This window comes from Rhineura floridana, chromosome 9 (assembly GCF_030035675.1).
Source record: "Rhineura floridana isolate rRhiFlo1 chromosome 9, rRhiFlo1.hap2, whole genome shotgun sequence".
Classification (NCBI taxonomy): domain Eukaryota; kingdom Metazoa; phylum Chordata; class Lepidosauria; order Squamata; family Rhineuridae; genus Rhineura; species Rhineura floridana.
The window spans coordinates 68,141,547-68,159,620 of record NC_084488.1 but is presented as its reverse complement, the minus strand read 5'-3'; the positions used below and the strand labels follow the sequence as shown (position 1 = coordinate 68,159,620).

The 18,074-nt window shown below is 41.6% G+C and overlaps 1 protein-coding gene across 2 annotated transcripts in view; it reads left to right on the top strand.

The window, feature by feature from the left end:
* The first annotated feature begins 1,231 nt into the window (after window positions 1-1,231).
* USP38 (ubiquitin specific peptidase 38) overlaps window positions 1,232-18,074 on the top strand; it is a 28,986-nt gene continuing 12,143 nt past the window's right edge. Inside the window, exon 1 of one of the 2 annotated variants that reach the window (XM_061584843.1) lies at window positions 1,232-1,389. Coding sequence is in view for 1 of the 2 variants with exons in the window: in XM_061584842.1 (XP_061440826.1) it covers window positions 15,496-16,213 (718 nt within the window). In the remaining variant the exon portion in view is untranslated. Of the gene's footprint in view, window positions 1,390-15,175; window positions 16,214-18,074 lie in introns of those variants that run through there. The other variant, XM_061584842.1, reaches the window with a different exon arrangement.

Genomic DNA, 18,074 nt, shown 5'->3' with positions numbered 1-18,074 from the left:
AGCAGAATTGTGATTGACTATCCATACTATTGGGAGTATTGTTGCTCTTCTGTGCGTAAATCCTCCTATGATGTGTCCACACCAGTTGGCGTGACATAGCTGCTGTGGGTGTGGCTATCTGAAGCTTGGCACACACATTTACTGAACACCTTGCGGTGGGTGTTATTTTATGACCTCTTTTTTTAAAAGAAATCTTAATTAGTTCTAAAAGGATTTTCCAAGGAGACAGAAACAGGGAGCACTAAAAACCAGAATGCTATAATGTTAATTTATTATGGTGCTATTATGCTATAATACTATACTACAGTAATGTTATATTATTGTACTATACTGCAATAATTTTAATTTTAAAAAACCTTTCCAGTCACAGCCATTTTAGCAACTTGGTTAATGTAAGTGACTAGAAAGGGCTTTTTTGTCATAAAAATTAGCATTATGGTGTTATAGCACTATCTCTTTCAGTTTTTAAAAAATAATTTCCAGAAAAGTGTTTTAGCAATAATTTAAACATCATAAAATGGTACTTACCACAAGTGTTATAATGAATGCATGCCGAGTTGTGATAGGTTCATTTTCCTAATACGTTCATTACCCATGTGAAAACCTGTCCTTTTAAAAAGATGGAAGAGTAGCACAAAGGCATCTACAACTGTGGAGATTGTGCTACTATATTCTTCTGAAAAAAGTTGGGACTTTAAAAAAATAAAAAATAAATTGATTTTCAAAAACAAATTACTGTTCAACAATATAAGAAAAAGAACTGTTGGACTTTCTGAAGCTTGAGAAAAGACAAAACGCACAGGGAAAATACAGAATGAAAATGACTGAATGACAGTGTAGTGTGGATGCCCTATAAAAAGTAAGTCAACAAAACATAGCAATTCCACACAGTAAGTCCAGGTGGCAATTAGCAAGACAGAATGGATTCAGCCACTTGCTATGTGAAAACTGCTCTTTAGCCACTGACACTCTGCACATTTGTGTTCAGCATCACAATAACTCCTGATACTCATCATCATAAGTCTTCTGATGCTGAGCTGTCATGAGTCAACTTCATAATAAGTGTATGTATATTCACCCCATCAGCCACAGTCAAAATGGTGCCTAGCAAGTTAAACAGATTGTGATTTCATTAGGCTAATTAGTTGGGAGGAGCTTAGGTTTTAAAGCCAGGGGACATTTTGAACCAAGAATTTGGACACTATAGTTCTTAAGAGTTAAAATTCACACCATGCCTGCTGCTAATTCTGGACAATCTTGCTTTCCATCATTGCCAAGGATGTATATATGTACGGCTTATAAATCCAAGGTTGCATGCTGATTATTTTGAAATCATCCAGACAAGAAAAGTGAAGATTGGGCCAAAATGGGAATAGGCATGTTTTCACGGTAGGTTTAGGTATAATTTCTATATAGTATAAATGTTTGTGACACAGCATGAAGTACCTGAGAAACTAGCTAGACCAGCAGGTCTAATAATCCAGAGGCCCTATATAGTCTACATTAAGTTGACCAAAGATGAAATGGATAATGCTTTGGGTGTTCATGGGATTTGGTAACTGTAGCATATGGATCCACGGTGCAATATTTAATGTTGCAAATATTACACAAGGAGTAAAACTATGGACAAAGCAGAAACTATTAAGACTAGCTTGTTAAAGAGCATCCTTACAGAAGGGTACTGAATACTTTGGAAGCCTTTTTTTAAACAAACTTGTTTTATAATTACCAGAATTACCAGTTAGAAGATGTGATTGAAATAAAAGCATTAAATTAAGTATATAAGATAAAATATGCCAACATAAATTTCATTATCTGGTAATAACACATCCATAGCACAAGACCGTGAGTCTCTCTTATTCGGTCTATAATCTCAAAACCTAAACTGGCAGTATAGAGTGATTTCCTCATTTTTTCTTAAATTATTTCATTTATATATTACATTTATATCATACCTTTCCTCCAAGGAGTTCAAGGTGGCATACACAGTTCTCCCCCTCCCCATTCAAGCCTCACAACAACCCTGTGTGGTAGTTGGACTGAGAGGCGGTCTCTGACCCAAGGTCATTTAGTGAGTTTCACAGCTGAATATGGGTCTCCCTTGTGTGGAATGTATTTTTGCTCCTTCCTTTTCTTTCTCCTAACTTTTATCTGAACTTGCAGGGGGGGGGGGAAAGCTATTATCTGCACTTATAGATTCGTTAAGTGAGACTTTGGTCCTATTATCTGTAGAACAGGGGGGAAAGTCACAAGAGAATCCTATGGGGGCTAAATGCTATTATGTGTATGTACCCACATATGTGCATGTGTATGTTCACTCATCCCTCTAGCCACAGTGGCATCCACTCCATACATGTTAGAAACGTGTCTCAATCAGCATTGGTAGCATGGCAGGAAGACAGACTGGAGTAAGGAAGACCAAATGATGTTTCACAGGTTCAGAGAACCATCTCATCTTTCAGTTCTAACTGCAGGTCACCAGTAGTGGGTTCCTAATCCTATATCCTGTGGCTATTTCTACCAGAACAAGGGATAAGAAGGAGAATTAAATAAGATGTTCAGAACTGTCATCCATGTGCTCACAAAAATTGGAAGCTTGAATGGTTGCCAACGTACCATAATATTAAGTGGAGCAAATAGAAGACCCATGAATCAAATAGATTCATAAAAGAACAGATACTACAGAAAACAAGGTTTTTTCCAGAAATGATAGGATGATGTTGTTGTTGCTGTTGCTTCTTAAATGTTATATCCTACCCTTCCTCCCAAAGGGAGCCCAGGGCAGCAAGCAGATGATAAAGCACTAAAAACATATTTAAAAACAAAACATCTTAAAAAAAAAGTCCAACACAGATGCAGATTAGGATAAAGTATGTACTGAAAAAGCTTGTTGAAAGAGGAAGGTCTTCAGTAGGTGCTGAAAAGACAACAGAGACAGCACCTATTTAATACTTAAGGGGAGGGAATTCCAAATGGTAGGGTCCCCAACACTAAAGATCTGCTTCCCATGTTGTTCCTTCCTTCCTGACAAGACGTTTGTGACTAATATGAGACATACCGCACAATCCTATGCAAGTCTACTCAGAAGTAGAATGGTGCTGTGCTGTCTCACTCTGTCTCACACAAGATACCACTGGACTTCTGTGGAACCTGTTTGTGCCTAATTGAGTGTCAGCATAAAAGCTGCAATTTCTGAGGCTTTGGGCTGGGTAGGAAAACTTTTTCATCCTGAGGGCCATATTCACTCATGGGCAATCTTCTGTGGGATCACATATGAGGGGCAGGAGGCAGAGTCAAAAGGTGGGTGGAACAATAGATGCGACTCTTACCCTTGTACAGTAGGCTACATTAGAGCCATGCAAAACACAGAGGCTTCTACACACACATCTCTCCATCCAGGCATGTAAGATGTATTATCACTGTTCATGAGTGCATTCTAGCCGGACAAATGCACTCATGGAGAGGGTGGAGCAGCCAGGAAGGGGTGTAGCATGAGAAGTGGTATGGCCCAGAGAGAGTTCTAGGGGCTGAGTAGAGGGGCCTAGAGAGCCTCATTTGGCCCCCAGGCTCCTCATCCCTGGTTTGGGCTACTGTTTCTCCCCCCTCCCTAAGGAACATTGGAATATTCCCCTGGCTAATAGGCAGCATAATTATTTTCATTTATTTAGAATATTTCTATCCTGCTTTCAGCAGACATTTTCAATGTGCCTATGGAAGTTTTGCATTTATGCTCCTGTTGTGATTTCTCACACTTGAGATCTGGAAAGAATTTTCACTTGCTTCGGACTAACACAATTTATCTAACCTTTCTTCCCATGGCAGACGTGTTTTTTAAAAAAACTTAATTGTCATTCTCCAGCCTGCAGTATTTCTGGCATAGTGTAGTCTAGACATTTTATGTTCCCAGTTTGTGAAAAGTACTGACAGCTTGTGGAATGATACGGAATGATATTATAGGGGAAGGTGTGTATCTTCTGGTAAGAGCTGGGGTCCCCAACATGGCACTTGTGGGCACCATGGCACCCTCAGACATCCTTTTTAGCAACCACCAAGGCCCCCCAGTCCCTTCCATGTTTCTTAAAGTTTCTTTTTTTGTTACTTTATTGTCTGCATTTTATTTGATTGTGAAACTGTAGGTCTTTTCTCTGTTTTTTTTGTGGGGGTGCGTCTGGTTTTGGCACCAATTCGTCTTCTGTAAAATGGATACATTGAGGTATCCGTGACAGTTTTTTAGATTTTCAAATGCCCCACAGGGCCCAAAGAGCACATGCTTCACATGCACACATTCCAAGTTCAATACCTAGCAGATTTCTAAATAGGGCTAGGGCAGACTCTGGTCTGACAACCTGGAGAACTGCTGCCAGTGAGTGTGGACTAGGGATGGGCGATACCGTCCGTTTCAGTTTCTCTCTGTTTCTCATTTTTCCAGACTTAAGTTTGGTTCTCCAAGTGTCCACATCGATTTGCATTTTTTATAAAAAAAAAAAGTTCTCATGAAAATTCATCATCATTTTAGTGCAAATTTCTCCTCATATACATGTTTCTATGCAATTTTCCCCAACGTACAAATTTTCCCAAAGCAATTTTCCCTAATATAATGCATCTTTGTATGTGATTTTCATTATCATATGAATCTTCTATGCACACTTAGTATATACATTTTTGTACAAGTTACTTGTCTGGAGAACTGCATTGCAAAATTCACAGAAGCGCTACCTTTGAAGGACAGCTGTGTTTTGGTTTGCATATTGTTTTGGAAAGTGAATTTCTCCCCCATCCCGAATGTGAACTATATTGAACTAGATGGACCAGTGATACGATTCAGTATAGGGCAGCTTCCTGTGTTTCTATGGTCGAAATGACATAGATTAGTTCTGAGGGCTGAAAGAATGGGGAGAATGTGAATCACTGCAGAAAGAATAGTGACGTTATTGTTGCTTCCTTTCTATATGAAATCCCTCTAAGAAACACAGAAGAATCATGAGCTTCTCTTACTACTTAGTACTTACCAGGAATGGTGAATGTTTTTGTCCTATTTAAACAGCTGCCCTGAAATGCAATTAAATAGAAGTGCACAACATATACAATATTATTTCCATTATATTTCACAACTTTAGCAGTGAACAGATCCAAATGAGCATAGATAGAGGCTGCATACAATTGACTTCCACAATTAGAGCTGCTAAGCCCTCATTTTTAAGTGGCCATATGTCAGTTTCTACCTACAGCCATACTACCCCGAACACGCCCGATCTCATCTGATCTCGGAAGCTACGCAGGGTCAGGCCTGGTTAGTACTTGGATGGGAGACTGCCTGGGAATACCGTAGGCTTAGAGGAAGGCAATGGTAAACACCTCTGAATACCTTTACCATGAAAACACTATGAATATATCCAAAAAGATTCATAGGGTTGCCATAAGTTGTAATCAACTTGAAGGCATATAACAATAACAAATACCAGTTTCCATGTGAATTATGGGACTGAGGTCAGTGATTATCAAATGGTGAATGAGAATCATATGTTTATGAAACAGAACAAGCAAGTCAAGAACTTTTTGATTTTTACAAAGTTTGACAACTGCTCGCATTGTGTTTTGTGAACAAATGTGGCACGATCGAGAGAATGAATTCACTTCAGTGGGTGGCTGATTCAAAAAGTACTCCACATGTAATACTTAGAACTATGATGCTACACAGTCTTCTGGTATTTTTTATGACAAGTGTTATCAACAGATTAAATGGGAGGGATTTAAATATGATTGGAATTCGAAGCCATGTGCAAATATTAGTCATGCTTGACTGTATTGTGCTAATAATTATAAGTACTAGCCTTCAAAATACAATGTATATAATTAACCTCCACATACTACCTACCAAGTAGTTATTATGACATTTCCCCACATTGGGTATGTGAAAAAAATGATGCCATTGCTTGAGCCTATAGCGCAGCTCTCAATCTTTTTTCTAAATTGAATTCCTTTGTTGTTGTTCAGCAGACAAGTGCTGTGCTATTCCTTTTACTGGTCCTGACATTTATTCTTAGCAGCTTATGCCATGTTTGTTCACATAATGAGCTGCCTGCTACTTGACAACCTATCTGCAAAATTCTTTCCCCTCTTTTTCTCAGTTTTCACTCATCATGTGAGAAGACTTACACCAGAGTTCTCACATAATGTAGGACCTACTGGATGAGAAGTGCATTCTGTGTGTGTTCTGCATTTTGCACTAAGTTGGTTCATACAGTTGAAACCTTAACATGAAATGTAAGAAATATTAGACTTCTCACAATTTATGTCAAATTTACTAGGTTTCAACTGTATGAGCCAATTTGGTACAAAATACAGGATAGAATCAATCTCTTATTTTAGTCTTCTTAGGCCGAATCAGACATGGTGGAAAATATGATGCTCTAAGAATGCAGATTAGCTACAGGATTCCTTGGCCATCTTTTTTTGGAATTCACCCATATTCTTGCTCATATTTATAGAGGAAAGCATGGGAAAGGAGCTTCCTATCTCAGTAACAAAACAGTTCATCCAATAAAAGTAATAAAATAAAAATAATAAAAATAATAAAAGTACTTTTAATAAAATAATAAAATAAAAATAATAAAAGTACTTTTATTGCATTACTATAATAAAAGATGTCCCTTGAGTGCTCTTTTCAATATTTGGGGATTGGCAGAAGCTGCTAGATGAAAAATTTCAAAGGCTACATTCACACCATACATTTATTCCACTTTAAACAGTCATGCCTTTCCCCAAAGAATCCTGGGAAATGCAGTCTATGAAGGATGCTGAGAGTTATTAGGAGACTCTCATGCTCTCCACAGAGCTACAATTGCCACAGTGATTTACAGTTCTCTTCCCAGAGAACTCTGAGAATTGTATATCTGTGAGGGGAATGGGGTCTCCTAACAACTCTCTGCACTCTTTGCAAACTACACTTCCCAGGATTCTTTGGGGACGCCATGGCTGTTTAAAGTGAAATAATAGTGGAATAAATGTGTGGTGTGAATGTGGCCAAAATGAGAACAAGATAATACTTTTGGTTTGGAGAAGCCATAGCTCAGTGATAGGGTATGTTCTTCACACACAGAAGACCCAACTTCAATCCCTGACACTTTCACTTTCAGGGAACAAGGACGTGAAAGACCTCTGCCTAAGACCGTGAAGAACCGCAGCTAGTCAAAGCAGACAATACTGTGATAGATGGACCAACATCTAACTCTGTATATAGCAACTTCATATGTTAAGCCCGGCCTATGAATACATGTATTCATAATTGATTACAGAAGTGGAAGCTGAGAATAGGAATAACTGGACAGTTCTCAACATGGAGGAATGTAAGAAATGGGTTTGTCTGAGAGTCTCTCTTGAGGCAGGTGCTTTTTAACTTGGTCATAAATATTCTGGAGTTTGGGGTCAGCAATGAGGTAGCCCCCCCTCTAGGATGCACACCTTAACGTGGTGAGGGGGTTTGAGAGTGTTGAAGAAGCTAAGAGCAATGCCGTCAGGAGTCTAGACCAAGAGGCTAGACTCCTAGCAGGGGCACCCAAGGCGGAATGGTCAAAGCTCAAACACCAGACTAAGATGCATCCAAACTTAGAGGAAGGCGATGGTAAACCACCTCTGAATATCTTTTACCATGAAAACCCTATGAACAGAGTATCCAAAATGCAACATGAGATAGTGCTGGAAGATGAGACCCCCAGGTCAGAAGGCACTCACCAAGTTACTGGGGAAGAACAAAGGACAAGTACAAGTAGCGCTGTGACTAATGACGCAGCTGGGTCAAAGCCAAAAGGAAGCCCAGAGGCTGATGCGCACAGGTGCGAAAGGAGAGTCCAGAGTTGTACGATGCACACAACAGGAACATGGAATGTGAGAAGCATGAACCAGGGAAAGTTAGAAATTGTCAAGCAAGAAATGGAACGTATCAACATTACAATACTTGGTGTGAGCAAACTAAAATGGACGGGAATGGGACATTTTCAATCGGGCAACTACAAAATATTTTATGCAGGAAATGAAAAATTAGGAAGAAATGGGGTTGCTTTAATAGTGAGAAGTGATGTAGCAAGAGCAATTAGGAGCTACAACGCAAGGTCTGAGCAAGTGATATCAATGAGATTAAATGGGAAACCTATCAACATAACCATCATCCAACTCTATGCTCCAATGGCAAACGCAGAAGAGAAATTGGAGAGATTTTACACAGAAGTACAGGAAGAAACTGATCACACACCAAAACAAGATGTGCTGATAATCATGGGGGGTTGGAATGCAAAAGTAGGGAACAGAGAAGAACTAGGAATTGTGGGGAAATGGGGCCTACGAGACAGAAATGAAGCAGGAGAAAGACTTATTGAACTCTGTGAAGCCAATAATTTGTTTCTTGCAAACACATTTTGAGCAACCAAAAAGGTGATTGTACACGTGGATGTCACCAAATGGTCAATATAGCAATCAAATTGATTATATAATTGGTAGCAGAAGATGGAGAAGTTCCATACTTTCTGTGAAAAACAAGACCAGGAGCAGACTGCGGTACAGATCATGAACTGGTTGTATCGAAAATCAGAGTAAAGCTAAAGAAGAAGAACAAAGCACTCATAACGACAAAACACAATTTAAAGAACATCCCAGAAGAATATAAAGATCAAATAAGGAACAGATTTGAGGCTTTAAACTTAGTGGACAGAGAACCAGAAGAACTATGAAATGACGTTATCAGGGAAGAATGCAAAAAAAAATACTGCTAGTTGAAAAGAGAGAAAGACCTCAATGGATGACTGAAGAAACTCTTAAAAAGGTTAAAGAGAGAAGGAAAGCAAAAGCAAAAGGAGATAGAAACAAAGTCAGAACCCTAAATGCAACAATACAGTGACTAGTACGTAGGGACAAAGAGAACTATTACAATAGTTACTGTATAGAAATAGAAGAGGACAACAAAAAGGGTAGAACAAGAGCCCTGTTCCAAAAGATTAGAGAAATGAAAGGGAAATTTAAACCACGAGTAGGAATGTTGAATAATCAACAGGGGAACACACTGACTGACCGAGATGAAATAAAAGGAAGATGGAAGCAATACACCGAAGAACTCTATAAAAGAGATGCCAGGATGACAGATTCATTCACGGATGAACCGTATGATGAAGAACCAGAAATTTTAGAATGTGAGGTGAAAGCTGCTCTTAAAATACTTCGAAGAAACAAATCACCAGGAATAGATGGCATACCAATAGAGTTGCTACAAGCTACTGAGACTGAATCTGTCCAAATTTTGACAAAAATCTGTCAAGAAATATGGAAAACTAAACAACGGCCCACAGACTGGAAGCATTCCATATACATCCCAATTCCACAAAAAGGGGATCCCAGGGAATGCAGTAATTATCATATTATTGCCTTAATATCCCATGCAAGTAAAGTAATGCTCAAGATTCTATAACAAAGGCTCTTACTATATATGGAGCGAGAAATGGCAGATGTCCAAGCTGGATTTAGGAAAGGAAGAGGTACCAGAGATCATATCGCAAACATACATTAGATAATGGAACGGACCAAAGAATTTCAGAAGAAAATCACCCTGTGCTTCATAGATTACAGCAAAGCCTTTGACTGTGTAGATCATGAAAAACTATGGAATGCTTTAAAAGAAATGGGGGTGTCACAGCATCTGATTGTCCTGATACGCAACCTATACTCTGGACAAGAGGCTACTGTAAGGACAGAATATGGAGAAACCGATTAGTTCCCCATCGGAAAGGGTGTGAGACAGGGGTGTATTTTATCACCCTATTTATTTAATCTATATGCAGAACATATCATACGGAAAGCAGGATTGGACCAAGATGAAGGAGGTGTGAAAACTGGAGGGAGAAATATCAATAATTTAAGATATGCAGATGATACCATACTACTAGCAGAAAGCAGTAATGATTTGAAAAAAATGTTGATGAAAGTTAAAGAGGAAAGCACAAAAGCAGGACTATAGCTGAACGTCAAAAAGACTAAAGTAATGACAACAGAAGATTTATGTAACTTTAAAGTTGACAACGAGGACATTGAACTTGTCAAGGATTATCAATACCTTGGCACAGTCATTAACCAAAATGGAGACAATAGTCAAAAAATCAAAAGAAGGCTTGGACTGGGGAGGGCAGCTGTGAGAGAACTAGAAAAGGTCCTCAAATGTAAAGATGTATCACTGAACACTAAAGTCAGGATCATTCAGACCATGGTATTCCTGATCTCTATGTATGGATGTGAAAGTTAGACAGTGAAAAAAGCGGATCAGAGAAAAATCAACTCATTTGAAATGTGGTGTCGGAGGAGAGCTTTGCAGATACCATGGACTGTGAAAAAGACAAATAATCGGGTGTTAGAACCAACTGAACCAGAACTATAACTAGAAGCTAAAATGATGAAACTGAGGTTATCATACTTTGGACACTGTGGCGATCCCACCTTTGGCTCCCCCTGTCAGGTTCCCACCTGCTTGTGGCTACCGCCTTTCACTAGGCACCACCTCAGGACACCACCAGTCAGGATCGTCGTTTTTATTTTTTCTCACTCCACTCTAGCACAGATCTCACAAGATCCCACTGCTAGGCAACAACACCAGTCACTTCCTGTAAACAATACTGCTAGAGACTTTGCCTCAGTCTCTCTATAGCTTGTTACTTTGTGTCTGGGTGCCCTTGCTGTCCACAACCCCCTTGTATCTTTTTGTATAAATCATACAATCCTGGGTAGCTCTGGATACTTGACATTGTTACAATATCTCCCTTCATGCTGCCACCATATGATACAGTTTCCCTTCAGCCTTGGTAATTACCCTGCCCTCCCTTCTGGTCTGTGTATTCCCAGCCAAGGATCAGGCTTTTGGTAAACCAATAAAAGTATTTATTTGATAACACCAGGAAATAACAAGATTACTTTAGGAATGTTTAACAAGCATATAGTTTCTTATAGTGTCACTCTTTATGTTTCTGGTCATATATATACTATCTAAATATCAGCCAAATATAATCCAACCCTCCCTCAGAGCTCTGCCAACCAACCCATGCAAATAACTCTCCACTAACGACTCTCCAACAACTCTCACCAACCGACCTCCTCTCAACTCTCATCCTCCCATTTATACCTTCAGCCATTCAAACACTCAGCCAATCATCAGCCAGCATTCTCCAGCCTTCCAAACCATGCTCTCCCCCTCTCATTCAATTCACTTACCATATATCTCTTAATAAACCCGCACTTACCATATTTACAGTTTTTAACATTTAAGGACATCACAGACACATCATGAGAAGACATGATTCACTAGAAAAGACAGTAATGCTGGGAAAAACAGAAGGGAGTAGAAAAAGAGGAAGGCCAAACAAGAGATGGATTGATTCCATAAAGGAAGCCACAGACCTGAACTTACAAGATCTGAACAGGGTGGTTCACGACAGATGCTATTGGAGGTTGCTGATTCATAGGGTCGCCATAAATCGTGATCGACTTGAAGGCACATAACAACAGCAGCAATAACAACGAGGCAGCCAAGTTTGCTGATGACACCAAATAATCCAGGGTGGTAAAACAGGACAGGATTGCAAAAAGTTCCAGAGGGATCCCTCCAAACTGGATGACTGAGCAATAAACATGTGGTTCAATGCAGGTATATGTACAATGATGCCCGTTGGGGCAAAACAATCCTAATTTCACAGACATTGATGGGATCTGAGCTGGTGGTGAGTAACCAGGAAAGGAGATCTTGAGGTTGTGGCGGATTGCTCAATGAAAATGTCAACCCAGAGTGTGACAACTGTGAAAATGGCAAATTCCATGCTAGGATAATTAGAAAGGGATTGAAAATAAAACTGTCAATATCATAATGGCATTATACATATATATGATACAACCAACTTGGAATATTGTGTATAGTTCTGTTTGCCACATCTCAAAAAGGATGGGAAAAGCTGGGAAAAGGTACAGAAAAGAGCAATTAAACTCCTCTACAAGAAAAGGTTAAAACATCTGGGGCTATTTAGTTTAGGCAAGTAAGGAAGGATAGGATAGAAATGTATAAAATTATGCAGGGTGTTGAGAAAATGAATAGAATGTTTTCCCCCTCTCTCATAATGCTAGAACCTGGGGCCATCCAATGAAGCTGAATGGTAGGAGATTCAGGACTGACAAAATGAAATACATCTTCACACAGCACATAATTGGAACTATGGAATTTACTACTCCAAGATGTGGTGGTCGCCACAGACATTGCTTTAAAAAGACAATTATACTGATTCATGTAGGATTTTTCCATAGTAAATTCCCACAGGACCTCTCACACTGTTCCAAAGGGGCTCCTGAAATGGCCTCTGAAATGGATTTCGGGGAGACATCAAGGGACTTCAGGGGGGGGGGATCTGTGAAAATTACCTTTCTCCCCATTCTAACAGAAGCCTCCACTGGAACAAAGAGCCTTCTGTAAGCATCAGGCAATATGCCACTGAAAACTAATTGCTAAGTAACAAGAGCAGGAGAGGGCTATGGCAGTCGTGTCCTTCTTGTGGGCTTCCCACAGGCACCTGGTTTACCACTGTGGGACACAGGATGCTTAACTAGATAAGCTCTTGGCCTGATCTAGAACAGGTCTCATGTTCTTAAGGCAAAAATCACTTCAGACAGCAGCTGAGGGTATGAAATTATGCCTATGTATATATAGTTTTAAATAATATAAGAGTGTCTGCAAGTTTTAGTTTCTCTTTCCTCCTGGAGGCCTAGGGAGGGTCTCTTGCTCTCTGTTGATGCAGTCTTGGCAGTAGTGGTTGGTGGCACAGTGAAGTCAGGATGGCATCGTGTATCTGGCCTCTGGAGACCGACGGTTGCTGCCACTTACTGAAATGGGGAGGGATAAAGCACAGGGCAGGCACAGCAGGAATGCAGACTGCAAACTGAGTGGACAACCTCACTCCCCATACTAGCCATACCTAGGAGACACAATGGAGGGCAATGGTTTTGAATGGTCCAGATGTCATGCTGGTGGCTTATCCCCCTCCCCCATAGAACATCTGATACCAACACTTTGCACCTTTCAGCAGTTACTTAAGATGCATCTGTTTACCCTGGACTTTGGAAGTATGAATTTTTAGCCCATAAATTGTACCATTAGCTGTCATATTTTATGCTTTTATTGTTGCCGTTTCTCTCCAATGATGGTTTTCTTTCCAATAAAGTTAATGACCATGGGTCCTGCATGTCATAGTCTGGTACTGGGTCCTGGACTGGTGTAAGTAGAGATGAAGGTGAGCAGGGCTGTACAGGGATAGCAGGGATATCATCAAGGTGCTGTTTTAAATTATCCCCATTAGTTTTCTTGTTGAAACCCTGCTTGGCTTTTTGCTCTGCCTTCTGCTTGGGACCTTTATCCAGCAGTTTAAAAAGTTTTCCAAACGCCATCTTCTTGTAAGGAGCTGGCTTTACATTTTTAACATTTTTGCTTTTCTTTAAATTTCTCTTTTTTGAGTTTTGATTTCTACTCTCTCATATTTTCTAACTGGCCCATTTATTTGAGCCCCGGTTTCACTTGGCTCAATTGCTGTATCTGCATCTCCCAATTTCCGACCAGACATTTTAAATGTTTCCACCAATGTAGTTAGGAGATTGTTACATTCTGAAAGGAAGGATTTCATATGTTCGAGGTCTTTCATTATCATGAGGATCCAGCCTTGAACTGGCACTTCCAGTATACTATCTAATGTACATTCTCCAGTTGCTGTCTCTTGCTGCTTCAAACTGAATAGGGGACATTGTTTGGATTCCAATCCCATCACTAAGAACCAGCTCTGGAGTTTCTTTTAGCATCAGTTCGTTTATTTGATCGTCCCTTTTTAGTTGCCGTGTTGTCTCTGGAGGGACCACATTCTCGGCTAGGGTCAGTTCAGTAGCAAGATTCACAGAGAAAAATCCTCATTTAAAATGGGAAGATCATTTTTGAAACCCAATGACCAATCCAGGGTAGTGTTTGGGGTGTTCAAAGAGTGCGGAATCTCATCTTCCGCCTCCCTTTCTTCTGCTCTGCTGAAGAACTGTGTGATTTTCATTTGGCTATCCCTATCGTTTGAAGGGGAATTTCCATCATGTGGGATAAGACCTAAGTTCCTATAGCTCTTTCTAGTGAGGACCACTGTGTTGAAAACACAAGAATTTGCAGAGGTCTGCGACTTTATAGGGAATGAAAGCACCTCCCCGTGAGCAGTTAATGAAAGCACTCGTGGTCCTGACGATATGTGAGTCTTAATTTCCCTCTGCGCGCTTTTTATTTATGCCATCCAATTTACTTACTTAGATGCTGCCGAAGTTCTTATCTTATCTTCCTTTGTGTAGTCCAAACCTCCGAACTTAAAAGCAGATAAAAACAGCTCTCCTGCTGATTATAACTCAAGGCTGTTATAATGAGGTGTAGCGGAATGTGACCAGATAAATAATTGTTACTGTAGTAAATTCTTCCTAAACTAAACCGGGATGAACTGCAGTAAATTGCAATAAATTACAGAGCTCTCGACAAACACTCCGCTACTCTGGGCGCCATCTTGCCGGTCCGCTTTTATTGTTGCTGTTTTCACTTATTATTGATTACATTCTAACTGTATTTTAGTTTATAGAATCAGTCCTAGGACTTAAAGATAAAGGGTGGAAAAGAAATACCATAAATAAATAAAATTTAAAAAGAACACCACTACCAGAGACATTTCAGAATACTAAAAAAGGCACATGAGGGAACAAGGTTCTAACCCAGCCCTCTCCCTGCTATATTGGCTTTCTATTTGAAAGAAATGATTCACGTAGGAGACCATTAAAAAAAAAGGCACAATCCACTCCTCGCGGTCTGTAATAGTACAGCCCACCTCAACGTCTTTTCTTCGCTTTCTGTAGCGTAGAAGATTTGGCTTTAGTCTTTCCTGATGAGCTGCTATACAAGGTGAGAGCAGGATTTGACAGCTCTCCATTAGTTTCAACAGGCATTACAAATAACATGCAAAGTCCCACCCTTTAGTTCCTTCTTTGGTTTTACTCCTCCCCCTTTTATCGCGCGGCCTCGCCTCTCTGCCTCCACGCGCTCTATGATTGGGCCTCACACAAGAGCCGCAACACTCCCTCCGCGGCGAGAATGGTGCATGCGCGTTGCTAAGGCGGGCCGGGGGAGGGGCAACTCAGTAGGTTGTTTATGTGTGTTCGGAATAATCGTATTCTACTTCCTGGCTTGCGTGACTGTGCGCCACTCCGTCGCTTCCGGGTCAGATGCTTCCCGGCGTTTGCGGCCTTCGAGCGACCGGTTTTTAGAAGCCTCCCGAGGAAGGCCGGCTTAGCCGATGTTGAGGCGCCGCTGCCGATCGGGGGGGTGAAGGGGGTGGTTGTAGAAAGCAGCGGCGGGGCCACCGCGGAGCCTAAAGAAAAGCCGGAAGGGCTTGGGCGCCCGATGCTGGGCCGGCGGTCGCCATGGACAAGATCCTGGAGGGGCTGGTGAGCTCCTCGCACCCGCTGCCGCTGAAGCGTGTGATCGTCAGGCGTGTGGTGGAGTCGGCGGAGACGCCGCAGAGCGGGCCGGAGTGCCAGGCCATGTTCGCGCTCAGCACCCGCCTCATCCTACAGGGACCCGACCAGTTCCAGCGCCAGGTCGGGCGGCAGGTGCTCGAGGCCTACGCTCGCCACCACCGCGACGACTTCGAGGCCTTCTTCACGCGCGGCCTGGTGCTGGCCTTGCTTCAGGGGGGCGACCCGGTGTCGCCTCCGCCTCCCACTCTGGCCCCTGGCCTCGGGCTTAACTTGGACCCGGCCGTGCTGGACTACATCCAGCTCGGCCTGCGCCTGCTCATCAGCTGCCCGGCGGTGCTGGAGCTCTTCGCGCTGCTGCAGGGGGAAGCGTTGCGGATAGTGAGCGAGAGGCCCCCGGCTCCGCTCTGTGCTCGCCTCTGCCAGCTCCTGAACGACTTTCCGCAGTGCCTGCCCCGCGGTAGGAAGCCTGCCCTCGCCTTCTGCCAGCAGCTGGTGCGCAGCATCGCCCACTTTCAGACGCAAGGGACCCGCGAGGCCGAGCTGCGGCTCTACGTCTCCCAGGTCACCCAAGTCAGCGGCCTCCTGCGCAGCATCTGGAAGGCTGAGCCCGACACACTCCTGCCCTCTTTGCAGGAACTCTTCGCCATCATTTCCTCCACTGGTGAGTGAATGTTTTTCTTTACACGGCTCTAATCCCTCTTTCTGGGGTTCCACTTCGATTGTCTTAGTAAAAATAAGAGAGAGACTTGCCTGATCATGCTTATGGGCGCTATAAACGTTTTCCTTGTGTAGCGCTAGCAGCTTTTTAGTTTTACCTTAGGCTGCCCTGATAACATAGGGAAGCAAGAACCATGAAGGTGTGTGTGGGCGGGATGTCTGTAGTTCACTTAGCACTACTAGCCAGCCAAGAGGTGATAGTGGTAAGGGAGGTGGCCACTTTATCCTCAGTTCCTATGTGGTTCTTGTTTGTGCACCTTTCTGGAATGATGTAGGAGTAGCTCCTTCTCCTATACTGCAGAGGTGACATTTGACCAATGTGTAAGGTAGAAGTAGCCAAAGTGCTGCTTTCCAGATGGTATAGGACTACACTTCCCATCCCTGACCATTGGCCAAGTTTGCTGGGGCTGATGGGAGTAGAGTCCAGCAACTTCTGGAGGGCATCATATTGGCCACTCCTGGTGTAAGGTAGTCAGAATGTAGATAGAAGTATTAATTGGGATAGTTAGTATTTATATAAGCCTTTGTGTGTTGACAACATGCAGAGCAAGTAGGTGAGTGTTTAAAAAAAGGGACGGCCCATGGGATGCTAGAAGATGTTAGATCGGTGAGCTATATTCTTGTAGCCTTCATACCAGCCTTGTACCAGAAATCATTGCGATAGTTGGTACTTGATTTGTAGCTCAGTTTGGGCAGAGCTTGGAAAGCAGCTTGAGTCTCCCTTGGCATCCCTTGCAGAGATCAGTGTAATTTTTGGTTAGCTGTTACTAGCCTTTTAGATGAGTTTGGAATGGTTGAAATCTGCTGAAGTCATAGAATACTTGTATTATGCCAGGATTAGGGTAGCTAGTTTAGCAATGGCCTTGCTGACTTTAGAACACACTGAAGTAAATAAAATACATTAGATCACTGTCATATAACTTTAACGTAAACAGACACTACACATAAAATTATTGCCTGACAGGATTAGTTTAATCTGACCTGTGATGTGTGTTTCACATAAAATTTTGAACTGGAAATTTGTCCTATGAAAACTAGAATGATCTGCATAACAAAAATTTCAGTTTGTATCAGAGAAAATTCTGATGTCCTAAAGAATGATCTAATTTGCTATCTCTGTTCTTTCTTATGTTATTATTAAGTACTTTTTCATATGGCACATAGTTAAGCTGTGGAATTCAGTCCCACAAGAAGTAGTGGTGGCCACCAACTTGGATGGCTTTAAAAGATAATTAGACTTATCCTTCATGAATTTGCCTATCTATGGCTGTTAGCCATGATGGCTATGTTCTACCTCTGCTGTCAGAGGCAGTAGGCTTCTGAATGTTAGTTACTGGGAATCACAAGTGGGGAGACTGCTGTTGCACTCAGGTCCTGCTTACAGGCTTTCCATATGGATCTGGTTGGCCCCTGTGAGAACAGGATGCTGAACTAGGTGGGCTATTGGCTTGATCCAGCAGGTGGTTGTTATGTTCTCACAGTCCCATAGTATTAACCACTCAGGTGTTAACTTCCCACATACTAGTGATGTGGCCATACCCAACACATTTCTGGAATTCAAAGAGTTACTAGAAATGTGCTGCATACAGATAAGCTATTTCCAAAGGGGTGGTGAAAGCGCCTGCTACACAAACTTTCCATTGTATACATGGATCACTTAACATCATAGAAAAGACTGAGGCTGGCTAGATAACTCAGACAAGGAAATGCTTTTGCTGGACTTAACTTCCAGAAACATAGTTGCATTGATGAAGGAAGTGCTTAGAACTTGAGTCATCTGTTGTGATAGCACCATAATATGTATT